Raw genomic sequence first — 22,045 nt, 5'->3', positions numbered from 1 at the left:
GAGCAATAAAATGACCCAACCCAGGTCACTAGAATGCTTTAGCACACATGCTGCAGAAGCCAGGGATCACATTCTCCCATATTTTCCAGGGAAAACAGGAGACCCTGTCATTTCAGGGACAGTATCATTAATCAGCTAAATGCTCAACATTTTTGGAACTGACAGTCTCTGATACTGTTGCATTTTTTAGTGGACAGCCAGTATCATCACCACCCAGCATCAAATAAGGATTAGGCTACTCCCAGAATGAGTTTAGGCATTTGATGACAGTCTGGGGGTGGGGATGAGGGAGTCTTAACATACACTGGGAAGCAAGGACCAAAAGGAGGACACTCTGTCCCTGAGAACAACAGGTCTGACGGACATGCTCGTCCAACTGGTCAAGGTTGTAACACTAGAGAACAGGGCAAGAATGTGACCCAAAGGATTTGGGTAGAAGAGGAACTAATGGGTCCAAGGACTAGCAACCTAAATCCTAAACCCATATGACTGGAAGTCACCTGAAATTGGGAAGCATCTCAGTGTTGGCAGAATGGGCAAGTCATGGTATGTACTTCGTACATCCTGGAGGCCCAGAATAAGAAAGAAGTTTGTGTAGATGCATTACCGGAAGTAACTATTATAGACAGTAGTAGACAGTAACCACTATCGATCAGTATCCAAGGAATACAGAACGTGCTATATTGGGCCCAACCTGGAGCTCATGTTTTATACCTGGGAGCCCAGACACTCAACTTCTGGGTACAAGGTTTTCCATCAGCCAGGACTCAGAGGCAAAAATCCACTGGCAGTGAGTCCAGCATTACCAGTGGAGAGAAGCTTTGAGTGCTCAGCATACTGCATGGATCCTTCCCCCTCAAAAGGAGTAAGGGGGAGGGGAGGCTTTATATCTAAGCTTAAAGGACTACGGACAAGTCTTTTGATTCCAAATCACTTTGGAGAATAGACCTCACGAGGAAAGGTGCTAGGCACACAGCAGATGATTAATAGATGCTAGTTGACCAGTTGGGGATACAATGACAAAATAAAACAAAAAAACTTTCCCTGCTCTCCAGGGGCTCCCATTCTATCCATACGAGAAACAAAAAGGATAAACTAGTCATAGGCCAGTAAATGCTTCAGGAGGCTTTCCACACCCTTCCCTATAACAACACTGCAGTCGGGTGACAGTTCTCTAAGCTACGTCATAGAGAACTATGTGGAAGATCTAAAAAGAAAACAGCTGTCACCATTTCTGCAGTCTTAGTTAAGGGGATTAGGAAGGCAGTTCAAAGATGTGGTTGGGCATTCTGGAGCTAGAAAACTAGCCTGGGTGTAGTGAAGGAAAGAGTTTGGACAGAAAACTAGCCTGCTACTGAACAAGTTTAATGAGAAAATGTATCGAGTGCTTAGTGCTTGGGACATTTTGGTAGAGCTAGAGGATTCAGTAGTGATGTTATCTGAAGAGGGAAATTAAATTAGCAGGAGGGGAAGATGGTTTGGAGGAAAGGATTCTATGACTGGTATAGTGCAAGTACAGAATGGAGGCAGGCTTCAGTATGTGAGGTCTGACCAGAGAGGGGCTGTGTACAGAAGCCTGAGTCCTACTGGCTGGAGCTGTTAAGCATCTGGGAGATTCAACTCCATTGACAAAGCAAACAAAAAAACAAACCCAAACAACTCTATTTAACCATTACATATTACAAAAAATAACTTCAAGAGAAGACAACTAAAAACTGGCAGGATGAGAAGTCTTATGCAAAAAAATGGCACCCAGGTTGCGCTCTGAAGGGAATTGGGAAGGGAATAAGGACATACATGCCAGCCATCTCGGGTAGAAAATTCCTAAACAAGGGTCAGAGGTGGGAGATGGAAAGGTGTTTACAGGGAACAGTAGGTCAGCTTACCCTGAATAAAATATGTGAAAAGAACAATATTAAACAATACTAGATGTCAAGATCAGAAGTTTGTATCTTATCTTGGTAGTAATGGGGGCCCCTTGGAATTTTTTAAGCAGGGGAATGAGATGGCTGCTGCATTTGTGTCTTAGCAGCATTATCAACTTGACCAGCTGTGAGAATGGAGTGGAATGAAAGAAACTGGAAAGTCTAACTGGGAGGCTATTTTAATAGTCTAGTGGAGAAGTAATGAGGGCCTGAAATAGGGTAGAGGCTTCCTAAGTGGAGAGAGAGGTTGGTCTGAAAAAGGAAGAGGCAGAATTGACAAGTTTTAACAACTGTTTGAGTCTGGGAGATGAGAGAGGGAAGAGACATGGAGGATCCTGTGGTTGTGAAATCTGGAAGTGTTTGGGGAAAAATACAAGTTCTGTTTTGAACAAGGCTGAGTTTAAAATGGCTACAGGACACTGGAAGGAGATATATAAAAGTGAAGATAATTTAAGACAGACTAAGGCTGAACAGATTTTGGTGTCATATACATATTCAATGGCTAAAACCATGGAAGTTGATGTCACCAAACAAGAGTATAGACAAGGGCCCACGCAGGACAAAGCTTTAGGGGTTGTGAACATTTAGTAGGTGGAAGGATGATGACCCAGCGGAGCATAATAAAGAATGATCAGAAGGGTAGGAGAACTAAAAAAGAAAATAACATCACAGAAATCAAGGAAGGATGGTGTCCAGAAGCGAGTGGCCAAGGTGTCAATTGCAGCAGAGGGGCCAAATAGAATGAGGACTGAGAATAGAACAGTGGGCTTAGAGTAAGGAGACTTAGCGACCTTGAAGAAGGCAGTTTCTGTTAGGTGGTGGGATAGGAAGCCAGAAAGCAAGGGGTTGACACCTGGATAGGAGGTGAAAAAATGGAGGCACCAAGTATATAGATAACTTCAGAGGAGTTTGGCTATAAAAGGGGGAATACAGGCTAAGAAGAGGGAATGGTAGGGAGTTTCTTTTTTTTTGGTCAACATTATTTTAATGCAATAAAGTTACTGAATTATTATTTAAATCACCTCCCACCCCACAAATATCACTTCCCCTTCCTAACAGTCAGAAAACTCAATGACTTCCAAAGTAAAATTATGTTAAGTATGTTTGTAAATGTAAGTTATCTCATCCAATGAAGACATAAATGTGCCCACATCTCCTATGTCAATAACAATGTCTCTAATGAGCTATATAGGTTAACTGTGGTATCAAAGAACAAAATACAAAAACCCCAACATTGTTATTTGGCATTATAACAATTTAACATTCCCCTAAGGTATTGGCATGTGCACAAAAAGTTTCCGTCTAGGCAAAAAATGGAGAAAAGATTTCTTACAGAAATCAGACATCCCTCTGATGAATGCAATCATGTTAGACAGATTTTTCAGGAAAAGCTTGGGCTATATGTTCTCTGAAGTTGAGTATGTCCACATATCAAGTGAAGGATTTTTAAGTTTGGGGGAAAACTAAGGAATCTTACCAGGCAGTGGCAAAGATAAAGCAAATCTGGAGAGACTGAAGAGAGAGTACAATGGAAGGAATAAGTTCCTAGAAGAAATAGGCCTGGATGAAGAGCAAAATTAAAGGGATCCAATCTAATACCTCATTCTACAGAGGAAGATATTGAAACCCAGAAAAGGTTAAGGGACTTAACCTCAGGAAAGTAAATCAAGATCACAACCTAGACTAGTTTGAAATAGGTCTTCTAACTTGCAACCCAAAAAAAGTAGGCTACAAAAGGGCTCAAGCACACAGAAACAAGAAACCCAGAAACAAGGCTAGAAAACTCACCTAGGTTCAACTTTGCCTTCTCCTCTCTAATGGTCTCATATAAGGTTGTGCATTATGTATGTACCTACTGAACTGAGCTCCATAGTTGTATTTTCCCCTACTCTAGTCGGTTGCAAAAGGATTCAATAAAAGTTCTTGTAGATAAATACAAACTGTAGAGAGAATTCTTGTGCCTGTGAGATGTCTATCAATTCTGAGATTCTGTGGGAAGTGTAACAAACATTTTTTAAGAAGTTATGTGTACGGTACTGACAACAAAGATAACCCTGCACTCAATATTAAACTAAGTATTCAGGTTAAGTCAAAACAAAGCAACTTGAGGGGACACCACTAATCACTGACAGGATCAAAGAAGGTGTCATGGAGTTGGAACCTAATCTGAGCTTTAAAGAAATCCTAGGCAGGGTCTAGAAATCTATACAAATGCACAGACGTGGGAGATTGCATGTCAATTTAGGAAATAGTTGGTATGCCAGTTTGGCTGAAAGTAGGGTGTAAAGAATATGACATAGCTATCAATTAATTACTAATATTAACTATCAGTCTATCTATATGTAGAAATTATGGAGGGTCTTAAAGGTTAAGAAATCTTTATTTTGGGGTGGCTAGGTGGCACAGTGAATAGAACACTGGCCCTGGAGTCAGGAGAACCTGAGTTCAAATTTGGCCTCAGACACTTAACACTTACTAGCCATATGACCATAGCCAAGTCACTTAAGCCCAATTGCCTGCCCTCCCCCATCCAAAAAATAAATCTTTATTTTTCCTAAAAGTGACAGACTACTTAAAACATCCAAATAGGGGAGTGGCATGGTCAGTCCTGTTTCAGTAAGTTTTGGTAGCTGTATACAAGATGAACTGGAAACAGGAAAAATAATTAGGAGGCTATTGAACAGTCTAGGTTATAAGTGATAAGGTCCTGAACTAGGGTGGTGGCAATTTAAGTTAAGTGAAGTAAAGGGGATTGCTTTGAGGGGCCAGAGAAATAAAATAGATTTGATTAATTGGGAGGTGAAGAGAAGAGTCAAGAGAGCTGATAAACCTGGGCAATTAGGAAGATGGATAATCTCCAAGGAAATGTAAATTCTGTTTTGCTTGTTTTAGATGACTACAGGACATCCAGGTGGGAAAATCTAGTAGGCAACTGCTGAGTTTAAGTGGTTCCCCATTGCCTCTAAGCCAAAATACTTCCATCTGGCATTTAATGCCCTTTTATAACTCAGCCCCAAGCTATCTTTGTGTTCCATTCTCACATTATTGCTCCTCACACTCTCTCTTTATGTCCAAATTGTCATACTAATCTTCAGCATGATACTCCCATCAACATCTCTTTGCAGAGGCTGTCCCCCTCTTGCCTAGAAACTCTAGCTGCTCACTTCTGCCTCCCAAGGGCCACCTCTACAGGAAGTCTTTTCTGATTGATCTCCAGAGTTGTCAGTGTTCTTCCTCCCTTTCCCAAGGCATTTTGTATTTATTCTACAGATGCTTATCTGAATATATGTGGTTTCTCTCAAGTAGAAAATAAGCTCCTTCAAGGCAGAGACCATCTTGTTTGCCCTTACATTTTTGCCACCTTTTGATGCCTGGCACAGCAGGCCCTCAACAAATGCTTGTTGAATTCAATTGAATGCAGGACTGGAGTTTAGGAGAGTGATTATGACTGGATATATTAACTTGAGAGTCAATGACGCTTGAACTTTTCTGTGTAGTCACAAAGACAGGTGAACCAAAGCAACCTTATTACTTTTCCTATGCCTTCGCTCTAGCTATCCTCCAAACCTGAAATATAGTTCTGCTCATCTCTGCCTTCAAGGCTCAGCTCAAGTACCACCTTCAAGCTGAAGCCTTTTTGTTCTTCCCCACCTGCTAGAACCTTTCCTCAAATCATTTATATTTATTTTATAAATGTCCATATATGCATATAGTCTAGCCCAGATGGACTGGAAGCTTGTGAGCAGGGACTGTTTTCCTTATGTCTTTGTATCCCTAACACTTAACAGAGTACCTAGCACACAGTAGATGCTTAATAAATGCTTGTGGATTGATTGAAGGACTTTTAAGGGACATCCACACTTGTGGCAGGAGATGGATGATGGAGATGAGGAAATGAGAGACAGAAGAACCTTAAGAGAACTACAAACTGATGTACCCAGAGGGAGGGGACGGTTGCTGCAAAGAGGGAAAGCATGAGGAATGAGAAAAGGCCATTACATTTAGCAATTAAGGAGGTAACTGTTGACCTTAAAAGAGTGAGTTTTCTAGTGAGATCCAAAGTCACCTTTGCATGGAATTAGGGAGTGAAGCTGACTGATGCATGTGGCTGCTCCTTTCATCCCTCCTCCCCAACCTTGACCCCAACACTCATTGTTTCTGTCAACTTCTCACACAAAGACACCCTTCAGCTCCTTCAGAAGTGGGCCAATTCTGACCAGGGCATGCTGGCCCATGCTCACATCTCCCTCTGCAGTTTGGAAAAATAAGTCCTTTGCCTGTCTTCCATCAGCTTAGAAGAGTGCTCAGGACACACACACACACACATGCACTTTCACATTCTAATTTCCTTGTTTTACAGATGAATAAACTGGAGCCCAGAGAAGATGTGATAACTGCATAAGGTCACACAGACAGTAAGCAGTAGAGCCAAGATTTTAACCCAGATCTTCTGACTCCAAATCCTGTGTTCTTGGTATTACCCAAATTGTCTTCCATGGAGTCTACATTCTGTCTACCATGTATCGCCATAAATAGAATTCTGGAAGTTGGAAAAGTAAAAGATAGCCTGCTGGAGAGAAGATAACAGGATCAGGAATTACAACTGGAAAGGACTGTATAGGTGAAATTCCCATTTGTATAGCTGAAGAGGGGGACAGAAATGAAGAGGCCCTAGGACTTCCCATAGATGTGACATCAGATTCATGAGAAAGCCAGGGCCATACCTGGGCAACCTGAATCCTGAAGAAGCATTCAAGTGAAAAGCACAGCATAGAGAAAGAGTAAGGAGTGGTAGCACACTGCCCCCCACAACCACCTCTGATTTTTTCTGGATAACTCTCCCAGCAAAGTTTAGGACCTCCTACTGGGGTAAACCTCAGAGGCGCTTCTTGGTTTTAGATTGGCTTCTCAATACGTCTTTCTTCTTTCCTCCCAACTTCCTTCCTAGGTGCCAATACTGTATCTGGGCCTCTCCAAAAACACAGAACTCAATTTCCCAGTACCTCCCCATCCTCTGTCCCTGAGGCAGGAATATGTAGGTATCAGCGGGGTTTCTGAAGGTTATGGGGTTTCTAACTACAGGAGAATGGATTGGGAGCTTAAGAGTAGAAGGTCAATGAAAAGAACAAACAAGGAGAAAGTTACAAGCATCATAATAACAAGTTTTCTCTGGTGTTCACTGGAATGTCATAGGAATTTGGTCTCTCAGCTCTCTTGACCCAGCTACCACAGTATCTTTTTGTTTCATGAGTGATGCCTGAGCCCCCTTTCCTTTTTGTATTCAGGACAGGTGCTTTTGCATACCCCCTCTGTTCAGTAATGAAGTCTCCTTCCAGGGCACCCCTGATCCCCAACTTCTCCTTTGCACTAGGTCTTGTAAGGTAAGACACTGGTACACAGAGAGACTAACGTAGGTCTTTGTTGAGCAAAAAGGATGAAACTGAGATTAATTCATGTTTCAGAGTTATCCCTGATGAAGAGTCTGATCCAATGCTACCTCATTCACAAGGGCTACTCTGGGTGGTTGCTCACTGTCTAGAATGACTCCTCTGGTGTTCAATAAGCCCAGAGCTCCTCAGAAAGGCTTTACCACATTCCTCACATTCAAAGGGTTTCTCTCCAGTGTGAATTCTCTGATGTTGAATGAGGGTTGAGATCAGCCTGAAACCTTTCCCACATTCACTACATTCATAGGGTTTCTCCCCAGTATGAATTCTCTGATGCTTCCTAAGGCCGGAACTCTGGCTGAAATTTTTCCCACATTCACTACATTCATAGGGTTTCTCTCCAGTGTGAATTTTCTGGTGTCTGATAAGGACTGAGTTCCGACTAAAGGCTTTCCAACACTCAGTACATACATAGGGTTTCTCTCCTGTGTGAATCTTCTGATGTCTAACAAGGTGTGAACTTTGATTGAAGGCTTTCCCACATTCATTACATTCATAGGGTTTCTCTCCAGTGTGAATTCTCTGGTGCTGAATAAGGTGTGAGCTTCGACCAAAGGCCTTTCCACAATCATCACATTTATAAGGTTTCTCTCCAATGTGAATTTTCTCATGTTCAATAAGATCTGAAGTTTCTTGAAAGATTTCACCACAGGTATCACAATGAGCATCCTCTTCGATAGGAAATCTCTGATCTGTAACATGATTTGAACTCAGACTGAAGGTTCTCTCAAATTCATCAAATTCTTGGCTTTGCTCCCCTATGGAGCCCGTCTGGTGGATTGTTGTCACTGGTCTGAAACCCCTTTCCAAGGAAAGGGATCTGTTCAGGCTTTCTTCGCCAGATTTTCCTGGCTGCCTCTCTAACCTGACCTCCTGTTCAAGGGCTTCTCCAAACACAGGTCCCTGGGAAACTTCCTCTGTGGGTCTTTCTGAAACCATCCACTGGGATTCCACCTCTTCAGAAATTTCCTGTTTTAGAATTAACTCCTCATTGACAGTCCTGGTTTCATGATCTATAATAAAGAAAAATGCAAATGTCACTCAATACTTAATCTGAGACAATGGACCATAAGGCAGTACAATCTCAACGAAACAAACATCTTTTCCCCCCTTCAACTTTAGTTTATCCTTTCTGCAAATTTATTTTTCCTGTAGTCCAGGGCAATAAAAAAAACCTCAACAAAAAGATTTATGACCCATCTTAACAGTGATCTCATTATGGAGAAACAATGAGAAAGAAAAGGATGAAAGGGACACACACAGGGCACCAAAGTGACTTCAGAGATGACGAGGAAAAAAGGAGGGTAGAAGAGTGGCCAGGGCAACAGAAAATCAAGGAGATGGAGCTCAACAGGAATATGAAAGTTGAGTAGGGCCTGGTTTTTCACACTCAGTTTTTCTCCTAAAGCCCCTAATTACACTTCCTCCTTTTCCACACTCAATTGATGACCTGTCCTGTTTGAGCAGACTAAGGCCATTTTGGGAGGAGCTCCCCTTGTGTTCTCCTCCTCTCAAAATACTTGCTCACTCTTTCGTTCTTCCCTCCCATCTCAGAATAGACCTCCTCCTTGAGAAGGATACCCCAACCCTTAGATCCTTAATTCTATTCAATTTCAACAAAGGTATTTTTCAACATTAATTAATAAATGTTTTAATAAACATTTATTAAGCATCTAGTAAGTGTAAGTTAATGGGGATAAAAGGTAACAAATGATAGTTGTTAGCCTCGAGGAGCTTAGATTCCACTATGCAGTGAGATAATAAATAAGGTAGAGTTTGAAGGGAGCAAAAGAGAGATGCCAACAAGATGGTCAAGAAAATTTAAGGAGGCAGAGAACACTTTTCATTGTAGGAACTGGGAAAGCTTCAAAGAGAAGATGGAAATTGAGTTCAGTCTTAGTTAAGGAAAGAGTACACGGCACAGATGGGAAGCCAGACACACAGTTGGAGAATAAACACTAATTATAATGGAACAAAGAGTACATGAAAGTCATTCTAGATTTCTCATTATTTCTCAACCCTCACATCCTATCTATTGCCAAGGCCTTTTGATTTCACCTTTGCAACATCTCTGCAATAAATACCCTTCTTTCCTCTCCACTGCTACCACTCCAATCCTTCCTTCATTCATCCACTAAAGTGATTTTCCAAAAGCACTGGTCTAAGTCACTCCCCAGTCCTGCCCCACCCCACAATAAACAAACTTCTTATTGACTCCAGAAGCAAATACAAAGCTCTTTATTTGGCATTCAAAGGCCTTCATAACCTGGTCCCCTCCTACCTTTACAAATCTTCTTACACCTTACTTTTCAACATGTACTCTTTAATCTAGTGATATTGGCCTTGGCTTTCCCCATGAACAAAACACTTCATCTCTTGGCTCCTAGAATTTTCTATGGCTGTCCCTCATGCCTGTAATGTTCTCCCTCCTCCACTTTAACTACTGGCCTCCCTAAATTTCCTTTAAGTCCCAACTAAAATACCACCTTCTGCAGGAAGTCTTTCCAAACCCTTAATTTAATCTTAATTCCAATGCCTTCCTTCTGTTAATTATTTCCTATTTATCTTGAATATAGCTTGCTTTGTATATATTTTTTGCACGTGGTCTCCCCTATTAGATTGTAGATGCCTTGAGGGCAAGGACTGTCTTTTGCCCCTTTTTGTAACCCCAGTGCTTAGCTCAGTGCCTGGCACATAATTAATGTTTACTTAATGATAAAAGGGAATTATGTGAAACCATGCTACAAAGGCAGGTTAAAACTAGACCTTAAGGAGGGTCTTAAATTCTGTTCTTAAGAGTTTGCATTCCATCCCATTGATCTGTCATCCAATCTCTCCACTGCTTCCCAGCTCTTAACTTATAATATATTCTGATTTACTCTGTCCTATAAAAACTTTCCAATGATCATGCCACCTTTCAAATTATCATCCTCATCTTTACATCTCTGTCAGACTTTCTGGGCCTACTTCACAATCCATTTAATCCTTAGCTCCTTCAGTCTGATTTCTGCCCACTTCTCTTTTGAAACACTGATTGTCAAGGTCAACTTTAAATGCAATGAATTCTTTTCTGTCCTTATCCTCTTTAGTCTCTCTGTGGCATATGACATTGTGGACCACCCCTTGCTTGTTGATATTTCTCTTCCTTTGGCTTTGAAGACACACTGTTGTGATTCTTCTCCCATTGTCTACTTCTCTGTCTTTTCACGGCTACTCTTATACCTACCTCCTAAATATGGGTGGTTCTTCAGATTCTCATATACTATTTCAATTACTGTCTCTATGCAGATGATGTCACATGCAACATCTCCTCAAAACTCCAGTGTTGTACGCCCAACTGCCTGCTGAACATCTCTTAGTATCTGCCAGCATCTCAACATCTCAAATTTAATATGATCAGTCCAAACTTATTTAGCCTCCAAGTCTGACCCTCCTCCAACACCTTTATTTCTTTTAATGGTACACTATTCCTCCAGTATTACTAAATCCCACTTTTAAAAATCTGGTTTAGGGCTACCTCCATACAAATACTCAAGTTAATCCTCTTCCCTCTACTCACAACAACCACCCTAATTTAGGCCCTCATCACTTCTCATCATCAAATCCTATCATTTCTACTTTTCTTAACAACCCTCCAATCTAGCCCCTTCCATTTCCCCCAATCCTAAGAGTTCCCAACAGAAGATTTTGCTTCTTATCAGAATGATGGTAATAGTATTTTAAATGGTGTCACAGCTTCCAGGCTCATCTTCTGGACACTAACCTCTACAATGAGATCCCAGTAATCAAGTAATTCCAGTAAGCAAGACTAAGGGCAAGTCATTTCTCTATTAAAAAACCTCCAGGGGCTTTGAATAACCTCACAAAGGATAACCCCCAAACTCAGACATTCTAAGTCCATCATAAAGTAGCTTCAATAAACCAGTCCAATCTTATCTTCCATTAATCCCTTTCAAGTACTTTACATTACAGATAAACTAGGCTAAACTAGGCTAATTTCAGGTGGGTCTCTTTTTTATCTCATAGACTTTGCTCACACTAATATCCAACCTTGGAAAAGAAATTCCCCAACTCTCGTTTGTTGAAGTTTGTATTCTATTCTTCAATGTCCAACTCAAAAGTCATCTACTCCATGAAGTCTTCCATGACTGTACCTCTTCCCACCTGCCAAGACCCACCATAGGTTAAAGTGATCCCTTTCCTTTTATTTCTAATAACAGTTTTGTGCCACTCCTTTTGACTTATCTCCTTCTTCTTTGTATCCCAGTGACTGTATATGCATACTTGTCTATGGAGGGTCCTTGTCAATAGGTTTGTGACTTACCTATCCTTTTCACCCCTAGAGCGGCAAGATTTGTCAAAAAAGAGGAAGATGAGCTGGGGAATGTAGATGGATGAATAGGTGGGAAGGAATACAGAGGGTATAGACATGAGGAAAGGTAAGGGGAGTTCTATTTCTCCTTTGGACTACTTACAGTTTATACCATTTATCTTAGCACTGCCTCTCAGATGGAAGTGTATAATGGAAAAATCAATGGACCAAGAAAAAAGACTTCAGTTTGATAAGACCTTGAGCTGATCACTTTTATGTCTCTGGGTCTTAGTTTAATTCTCTACTAAATGGAGAAATTATTACTTGCACTATCTGTCTCACAGGTTTGTAGTGAACTCAGGCTAAGTTATATCTATGGAAGCTCTTTTGAAATGAAGGGCTTTATAAATATATGCAATATCACCATGACATGCTGTATCTACTACATCAAAGTGCTACTACAATTGTGGCATACAGGTGATTAGATTTTCAAAGTCTATAGCAGAATACCAGCAGTTTTATCAAGCTGGGAAGACTTCATGCATGGGTCCAGTGATGGAAGGTCTATTTTTTGTCAGAGTACTTGTATAGCTAAGTTGAGCAGAACTCATTACTGGGTAGACTGAAAAACAATTATTTGGCTACAGCCACTCATGGAACATAGAGAGGCTGTGATCTGTGTTTGGTGGATGGAATGCTTGCACCAATGAAATCATAGATTTTTTGAAGTCTTTAAGTTCCATTAATGGGAAGGAGAGAATACCTTGTTGGGGATCCTGGAGGGAGACCAGGGTTCCATGGTGAAGAGATTCAGACTTTGTTCTTGAAGAGTCACTGATGGGAGGCAAAGCAGATGACTCTGGCACTGCTCCCAGGATTGTCATCTCTGTCGCTTTCTCCTCTGACAGCACTTCTGGTTGCTGGGCAAAGCCTGGTACCTAGGGGACCATTAGAAACATGGCAGGTGAGAAGAGGGCTATGAGAAAAGGTGAAGTCAACCCTTAGCATAGTGACAGGAACCATATCCTGGGCTCTAGGGAAGTTTCCAATTGCCAGGGAATCTGGAGCCAGAGGTACACTTAGAGCTCCCGCCTCCAGATCTGCTCCCTTGGGAAACAGGCAAGAGAGTATCAAAGACAATAAACTCTTGTGAGGCATGGAGTCATCCAAGAAGGCCCAGCAGGACTCATGAAGATAAAAAGAACTTGAGTGCAGGCAATGGAAAGGATTTGAGAGAAATCTTGAATGCTATTGATAGATAAGGTGCATGGGGTAGATATAGATCATAGATTTAGAATTAGAATGGACCTCAGATATTGAACCTAATCCTGATTTTACAGACAAGGAAACTAAGGACCAGGTTAAGTGACCTGACCAGAGAAGTTTAGCTAGTGTCTGAGGCAGGCTTTGAATTCAAATCTTCCTGACTCAAAGTCCACTGCTTTAACCCCATGGAAAAAGGGCACAGAATAGGTTCACTGTACTCGGAAAAGACAACTCAGAGGAGTTCCAGTCACAGGAGATTTAGGTAAAGAATTCTGGCATCAACATAAATGGCGTTTTTTACTTTCTTACTATTTACCTCACCCAAAGTTTGAGAAAAAAAATATTCCTATGCAATCTGCCTGGCCCTAATTGAAACCCACTCCCTACCTTGTATCATTCCTGCTTTAAAAGAGCTCCTGCTGCCAGGGATGGCTCTGAAACTTGACTATACTGTATCTGTCTTATGAGACAGACAAGTGGATCCATGAGAGCTACCCTGTAGGAATTTGTCCCAACCCTTTTATTAGCATTCATGCTTTTACTTCTCAGGGCAAGGAAGTCTCTAAGCTTGTGAGACAAGAAAACTTCTGATTTGTTGGAAAAAAACTAAACATCAATAATCAGTCAAGAAGTCTGAGTTGGAAGGGACTGGAGATAATCTTGTTTGACCCCTTCATTTTATGATTACATAGAATGGAAAGGAGAGGAAAAGTTTCTTTGTCCAAAGTCACAGAATAAGGTGGCACAGCCAGGATTCAAATTCAGGAAAATTCAGTTTTCTTTCTAAAGCAATAGGCAGAAACTGTATATTGTAGAGATAAGAGAGAGCTTTAGGGAATCAGAAGCTTGCCAGCCTAGACTCTATTCCGTGCTGAGGACAAATCTCTGAATGGGAGTATTTCATACTGCGCCTCCCCCTCCATTTTGTGTTCTTTTTCTTCCCATTCCTTATGCCTAAAAAATCCTCCTTCCCACTTCCTTATCCCCTTTGCCTTTCTGAGGTACATACCAGTGATACAATGTAAAGTGCTAGATTTGGGTTCAAATCCTGGCTCAGCCCCTTCCTAGCCAAGAACTAGCTCTACGACAGTGGGCAATCCACCTGACCCCTCTGGGTTAGTTTCCTTGCCAATAAATGATGACATAGGAGGACCAAAATCCATGAGCCTTTAAAACTTAACTCAAATACCACTGCTTCCACAGAGATTTTTTTTAATCCATCAGTAACAGCTATGCAGTGACTTCAAGCTATGCTTTGTAATGGTAAGATTCATTACAAATTTTTGTATATTAGAGTTATCACTGTTTATAGTTTATTTCGATACTAGACTAAGAGCTTATCTAAACTTACTATCCCACCCCTTCCTGCCCCCACAGTCTAGAATGGTGTTCTGCACCCAGCAAATGTACACAATGGACTGAACTGTGAAACCTTGGACAAGTCCCCTCCCCTACTGGGTTTCAGTTTCCCCATCTGCAAGAGGAGGAAGCTGGACTAGATGCTCTATAAGGCCCCTACAGATCTAATGATCAGGATTTCTCAGGTTCTCTGTCTTTTCTGAGCATTTCCTAAGTCTTTCACCCTTCACAAGGTGCCAGAGGACACTGAAAAGAGTCTCTGCCTTTAGGAAGCTTACAAAATCAGAGGAAGAAAAGAATACACTTCAAACAACAAATTCTACATTGCTCTCTCTACTACCATAGAAGAGCTGTAGTCTTTTTTGGTGGCTTTACTCACCCTGAGGTTACTAAACAATCAATCAATCAATCCATAAGTACTTATTGGGCTCTAATATGTGCTAGGAACTACTCTAGTAGTAGAAACATAAAGAGTGTTTCTTTCACAAAGAGTGAAAGGTCCTTGCCCTTATGGATTAGTCAGGCACAGGTAAAACACATGGTGATGGGGGTGGGGTGGATTAAGAAAGACTTCTTGTAGGAGGTGGCACTTGAGCTGAGCTTTAAAAGAGCTATTCTGAAAAGAATTTTGAAAAAATGAAGGTGAGGAAGGAGTGCATTCCAGGTATGAAGGACAGCTAAAACAAGACTACTTGGCTCCTAATCTCCAAGGAAGTGAACAAAGGAGCCAGATGTAACATGCTGATATTGACCAAGGTAACCTTCCTGGGCTGTGGAACCAACTATAACAAAGGCTAGAAGGGATCCAATAAGAAAGCATTCATTTGATAGTCTCCAAGCATTACTGTCTGTATTTCTGTAATGTATTATCTGTATCATCACACATACAATCTATAAAATTATGTATGTCTTTTTAAATAAGACATCTAAACATGCACAGTATGTGAGACAGCTGGTAGCTTGAAATATTTCATATAGGACTATACCCTTGAAAATGTTTTTTAAAAAAATTTAAAAATCGAAGTGAGTATATGAGTCCCAACTTAAGTTTCAAAGCTAACAAGACTGTCAAACTTCAGTTTTAGAAAATTAACCCTCTAGTTTGCTGTTGTTCAGTCAAGTCTGATTCATTGTGACCCCATTTGGGGTTTTCTTGGCAAAGATAAAGGAGTGGCTTGCCATTTTCTTCTCCAGTTCATTTTGTAGATGAGGAAACTGAGACAAACAAGGTTAAGTGACTTGCCCAGATCACTCAGCTAGTTAAATGTCTGAGACCAGATCTGAACTTAGAAAGAGGAATTTTTTTTGACTCTGGCCTGGCACTCTATTTACCATGCCACCTAGCTGCCCCCTATCTTATCATCAATTCTACTGGTATTTGAAATTTCTTCTGTTATCAGAGCCAAGATGTCCGGGATATAATCAAGCAGTTATCCAAATGCCTGTGTACATACACACACAAACATGCATATACACATAGTACATATATATGTATACATAGGTAACACATGCACATATGTAAATATGCCTTCAAGCCCTGTCCTTAGGCCAAGGTGCTCTTGCATGCGTACTCTCTCTCAACACAGCTTATATAACAGGAAAAACCCAGTCTAGAAGTAGCTGAATGAACTGCTTTACTATCTCTTCTCTATACAGTTTCTACAAGCCTTTTTCTCATTTTGGGGGCATAGATTACGAAGAACTCTGGCTCCAGGGATTTGGCAGACCTTGTGATGATATTAAAAAAATCTTCTTGTCTTGCTGGTGTTATGCACCTTGTTTGACATCTGTGAAGTCTCTGAATATCTCTAGCAGAAAATTCAAAGGGACAACACTAACTTTGATGTACCAAAATACAAGATTTGTATGAATAAGTATGACAGCTTCAAGGGGAGGAGTCAAATTTTAGGCTCCATTATTTTCATATGAACCTGAGAATCCTGATGAAATGGACCCTTTAAAATTTTCAAATACCTGCTTGTATATCAGCGCAGTAATATCAATTCCTATGGTAAGATACTGGAAAAGTGTAAAGCATCTAGCTAAACTATGTAATTATAACAATTAAAGTTCTGAAATGCAGTCTCTCAAGAATTACCGCTAACATCCATCCAGTGCAAGGTCTGGATGGATTACTCTTAGTCCATATGGTGATGATTCCTTCCAAATCTCCTAGTAGTTTCTACTTCAGCAGCAAAAAAGACTCAGGCCATGAGTCTAGACCGAATTTCTTAAATCGTCTGGTCCTGCCATGTTTGATGGCAGTGTCAAAAATTTCTAGTATCTTCTGTTGTCAAGAAACTTATCCCAAAAGTATCTACATGGTATTTCCAAAGGTAAAAGTTGTTCCAATTCTCAAGTTCTTCAAAAATATAACTGCATTGCTTTTTGGATTTTTTGTTCCTTAGGAATTCTGTTTCTTGTTTTACTTTGAAAATCAGAGGTCATGAAGTACTAAATAAAGTACTTCTAGGCAAAATCCGCAACAGATTTTTAGGCTATGTACACAATGTGCTGTAAGAGCACGTGCAAAAACATGAAAGCATCCAAGAGATGATCAGATTTATGAAGAAAAACTTCAGAAGGAAGCAGGTTCCCCTCACTCTAGGTGTTCCAGTAGGGCAGGATAAATACTTGTTGGAGATGTTGCAGAAGGCATTTCCGAACTGAGTGACTTCTAAGATCCTTTCCAACTATGAGATTCTGTGGAAAGCTGAGTCTAGAGAAAACTGAGGGGGAAATTTAAGGAAGAGAGCTGCAGAACCACTTGCTGGAGATGATGCAGAAAAGACTCTTAAGTTAGATGAGATGGTCTTAGATTCTGTAAAAAATGGATAAGAGTATTCCTGGTACCAACTGACAAGACTGATCTCTGCTGAGAAGCCTAAAGTCTAGTACCTTCTCAAATCCTTGGAAATTCCACAACTGAATATAGAATCTCTTGAGGGTGGCTCAGTTTTCAAAGGGATAATGTGAAAATCAATTTAAAGAAAACATTCACAGAAGGCCTGAGTACAGACTGATCCACACACTGGAATGAAACACTCAGAAACAAGTTTGTCTTGGCTATGACCTTAGTTTCTAGAGTGCAGCTTTCTTCAAGGGAAGGGGAGAACTGTCCTGTGACAATTCCATGAAAAGCAGTTCTAACAATGTGAAACCATGCTTCTAGTTATAGCCAGAAAGCTCAGGAAGAGCTATACAAATAGTCTGAACAGTAAACCAGAAAGTCTGATCCAAATGGGAAAATCAAAGTCTGCAGTTCAATTTTACACAGTGTCTTAGGCGATAAAAAGAAAATAGGAATGTGTGTTGCAAGAGTGATAGAGATCTAGTTTGCTTGGGGGAAAAATAAGAGAAACAGCTAGTTCTAGGGATTGCCTCAGCTGGAGAAATCCAGAAGTAAGAGCAATCAGCAATGTGCCTAGAACTCAAGAGTCAAGTGTGCTTTCAGGTCTGCATCCTGAAGGCGTGGCTTGAACACTACAGCCAAGGGGAAAAGGACAGCCAGTTTACCCACTCTCACCCAGCTCAAACTAAAGGCCTGTACTTATGTCTACAGCACAAAGAGATCTGTCTCAGGAAAGGGAATATACTTGAACTAAATGCAGGGGTCCAATTTCTGTGGGAATTTGTTCTGATTGAGGAAGCACCTGTTCTCATATAAGGACAAACAAGTAGAACCACATGGTGAGACCTACTGCTGAAACAAATACATACTCAGAGACTCACATACAGTGTCCTTCAAAACCCCTGGCATTTAAAGACTTCTATAATATGGCTTATACCAGGGAGTGGGGAATTTTGGGCCTTAAGGCCTTCTAGGTCTTTAAGCTAGGCCTTTTTATTGAATAATAAGTAATAAATACATAATAAAAACCTTTTAATAAAAGGATTTGTTCTGTAAAATTTGGATTCAGTCAAAAGGTCACACTTAAGGACTCAAAAGGACACATGTGGCTTTAAGGCTCCAGGTTCCCCACCCCTGGCTTATACCAACCTCTCTTAGTTTCACAGTTAGTCATAGTCATAGATCATTAAACCTCCAAGAGACCTAAGAGACCGTCTTGTTGAAGTGACTCACTCAAAGTCACACATTCAAACCCAGAAACCTCTAAACACTCTTTCCATCATCACCCACTGTTCTATGAATCCTCCATTCCTGCCAAAAGACTACTCTCTAGCCTCCAAAACCTATCTTCTCTTCTCTTGCCAAGGCCAACACCTCTCCTTGTCTCCTTGAATCTATTCCCTTCCAACTCCTTCACAGAAAACAGAAAATCATTCCACACTGCTTCCCTCTCTAGTCTTCAATCTCTTTCTCCCTGATGCCTATAAACATGGTCAGGCCTCCACCAACCTTCTATCTCTTGTCCTTTTCACATTCAAATTCCTGGGCTAGGAGTGTATAATTTTTGTTTCTGTATTCCCAGAACAATCCCTGGCACGTGGTAGGGCCTCTAATAAATGCTTTCTGATTGATTCTCCTCTCCTTACTTTTTCTCAGGCAGGCCAACCCTGTCTGGAATGCTCCCTCCCTCCCAAATCCAACCCAACCTTCAAGTTTCTCAAAGAAGCCTTCCGGGATCCTCCCCAGTCAGGAATGAGCTTTCCACACAGACCTCATAAAGCACTTGGTTTATACTTATCTAAAGTACTTATAATACTGTTTGTTTTCCTAAAAGGACCAGGGATTTCTTGGAAGTGGGGAGCACCACCAATGCAGACTGACACCTTCTCGGCCATTTGTTGTCTTAGGAGTTTCCCAGGAGGCACCAAGGTTAACTGACTTGCCCAAGGCCACATAGAGAAGGTATAGGACAGAGGCTATACCTGACTCAAGGCCAGTCCTCTATCCACTGACATTGAGTGGAAGCCAGGTGGCCAGGAAGAGTAAGCAAGACCAGAGCTCAGACACTTACTATCGGGGTAATCCCTGGCAAGTCCCTTCACTTCTGCCTGCCTCAACCCTCTCACCTGTAAAATGCACATGTACAAGTCACTCGACATATTTTATCTCCTTTAACCTCACAATATTTCTGAGGTAGGTGTTATTTACTATTCCCTTTCCTTTCTCTTTCTTAAGGTGAAGAAGATGAAGCAGATAGAGGTTAAGTGACTTGCCCAGGGTCACTCTGCTAGTAAATGTCTTAGGCTGGATTTAAACTACAGGTTCTGCCCTCTATCTACTACCCCCAAAATGCAATATATAATATATGATATAACAGAAAACAAAACGTGGTAAGATGTGACATATGATATACGACATATCACATGTATCATGATACAACGTGAGGATACAAGAATATAATAGAGAATAATCTAATACAACCCAAGTGCTGGTTCTCGTAACTACTCTAAGGGGACTGCCAAGGAGCCCGCGGGCACTTGGGGAAGGGGCCGCCTGTAGTCCAACCTCCCATCCCCCCCTCCCCCGGCCCGGCCCGTCAGGGTGCTGACCTGCGGCTCGGCCCCCTGCTCCTGCTGCAGCCGCAGCCGCAGCAGCAGCTCCACTCCGGCAGCCGCCTCGTCCCCGGAGCGCGGGCTGCGGCCTCGCACCCAGGCCTGCACGTCGGCCGGCAGGATGGTCAGGAACTGCTCGAGCACCAGCAGCTCCAGGATCTGCTCCTTGCTGTGGCGCTCGGGCCGCAGCCACTGGCGGCACAGCTCGCGGAGCCTCCGTAGCGCCTGCCGCGGCCCGGCCGCCTCCTGGTAGCGGTACCAGCGGAAGCGCGGGCCCGACGCCGCCCACGGCTGCGGCTGCGGCGGTTGCAGAGGCTGAGGAGGCGGCGGCGGCTCCACCCGGGCCCCGAAGGCCGCCATGGCCCCGCGCGCTCGATGCCGAGGTCGCTGCTTCGCTCTCAGGGCCTGAGACGTTCCTGACGCACGGAACCCGAAGGTCAGGCTCGAGGACCCAACGCCCACACCGCTAGGGGCCCGCGGAAATACCGGAGACTAGTGCCTGAGCCTCTCCCGGACTCAGTATTCCCCATGTGTAAAATGGGCGGGTCGGACTCCCGGACGTCGGGGCCACGCCCGTTCGGCCACCCTAGGACTCCACCTCTCGACTCCGTGGGGCGGGGCCTTGGGCCCGCCCCGCAGAGATCGGAAGTTCCGTCCCAAAGACTGGGGCCGCTCTAGGCTGCATGGAGGACTGGAGATCTCGGTAGTCCATCCAACCGGCCTGCCCCTCCCTGTAGAAAGAGTCCAAGAATAGGGAGCCGCCTTCTACCTTCACCCCTATTCCCAACGTTCGCTCCATCTGGATTGGATCCTGCTACCCCCTCCCGTGTGCCAGATACTCTTCTTGATACTCACGTCGAGGAATGTCTTTGTAAATGTTTAACAATTCTCTCCGTATTTTTTTTTTTTTTACAAATTCACAAGAAACACAGTTTGATCCGTACTATCAACGTTTTCCCATCTCTTTTCCTATCTCTTTCTTAAGTCTAGACAATGAATAAAACGACACGAGCCCTGATTTGTAGTGTTTGCTGAATTCTGAGGGGAAAATGCTCCCACAGAAAATTTAACAATCAGATCTTGTGAACCGGATGGCGGGCTTTAGCACACACCTGCACCTGTCCCTAAGCTTGGGTGAACACCCAAGGGCTCTTCGCTGAACCCTCTTCTCTCTACACCCTGTCTGCTGGTGATACTCCCTTGCTCTCAGTTAGCTGTTATACCAGTGACTGAGACCTGTTAAAGATCTTAGCTTAAAAAAGCCAAGGTCTCCCACAGCATCTGGGCCATCTCCAGTCATCCTGATCTATTTCTGGCCACTGAACCCAGGTGGCTTCTGAGGACAGTGAAGCTGGTGACTTTGAACAGCCCTCCCTCCCTCACGTACAATTCACTTGCATGTCACGATGTCACGTTTCCTGATGTCCTCTTCCAGAAGAAAGGACATACAACAATAATATCAATGACTCTCAAATCTATCCTGCACTCCCCTGAGCTCTAAGCACCACATCTCCAGCCACCTACAGGAAGAGTGGATGACCTTTAGGAAACTTGGATGTCCGGATTAGTAATTCATGTAGCTCACTAGCAGGTAGTGCAGGAAAATGGAGAAAATAATAACACCTACCTCTAATGGTTTTGGTGAGGATAAAATGAGACATTTGTGTAAAAGCTCTATGTAAATTCTAGCTCTTATTATTGCTCAAACTAAGTCATAAAGCATAGATTTAGAACGGAACTGAAACTTAGAGATCATATAATTCGACTCCATATTTTTTTAAATTTTACTTTGAAATGTTTTAATATTGACATTTTAAAGCCTCTATGTCTTTTTTGACAAAAGTCTCAAATTTCCTTCTGTAGGTCTAACAAACTCTTCAGGTTCCCTCTAAAGTGAAGGCTTTATTATGAAATTGTTTCATTGTTAAAGTTCCGCATTATTTGGAAATATATGTGTCAGCAGCTTATCAAAATAAATTATTTTGATCTCTGAAACATTGTTTCATTATGGATTGTTGGCTTCCCTTTGGGGATATACCGTGTTTCCCCGATAATAAGACACTGTCTTATTAATTTTTTTGGACAGAAAAACACCAGAGGGCTTATTTTCAGGGGAGGGCTTATTTTAATGAACATTGACATCAATTTTAATAAACAGGTAAATGTGAACAAAAAAATATACCTTTATTCAATAAGCAAATCACTGGGGAAGAACAGGATGACGCGCTCACTGCTGCAGCTCTGATTGGATGCAGCTTGGAGCGTAGCGTGCG

General features: G+C 42.1%; 1 protein-coding gene across 1 annotated transcript in view; it reads right to left on the bottom strand.

Annotated features, from left to right (window-relative positions):
* The window catches only part of LOC138168080 (zinc finger protein 271-like), a 50,618-nt gene extending 30,110 nt beyond the window's left edge, over positions 1 to 20,508 (bottom strand). The window contains exons 1-4 of the mRNA XM_069097123.1: positions 20,085 to 20,508; positions 19,770 to 19,805; positions 12,448 to 12,622; positions 7,471 to 8,385 (exon numbers count right to left, since the gene is read on the bottom strand). Coding sequence (XP_068953224.1) covers positions 7,471 to 8,385; positions 12,448 to 12,622; positions 19,770 to 19,805; positions 20,085 to 20,132 — 1,174 coding nt within the window. The 5' untranslated portion in view covers positions 20,133 to 20,508. The remainder of the gene's footprint in view (positions 1 to 7,470; positions 8,386 to 12,447; positions 12,623 to 19,769; positions 19,806 to 20,084) is intronic.
* Positions 20,509 to 22,045: the final 1,537 nt, after the last annotated feature.

This window comes from Petaurus breviceps, unplaced genomic scaffold, assembly GCF_028583685.1.
Source record: "Petaurus breviceps papuanus isolate PSGF00001 unplaced genomic scaffold, PetGlider_PUasm1.0 350, whole genome shotgun sequence".
In the NCBI taxonomy this organism is placed as follows: domain Eukaryota; kingdom Metazoa; phylum Chordata; class Mammalia; order Diprotodontia; family Petauridae; genus Petaurus; species Petaurus breviceps.
The sequence above is the reverse complement of the archived record's forward strand: the minus strand, read 5'-3'. Positions and strand labels throughout refer to the sequence as shown.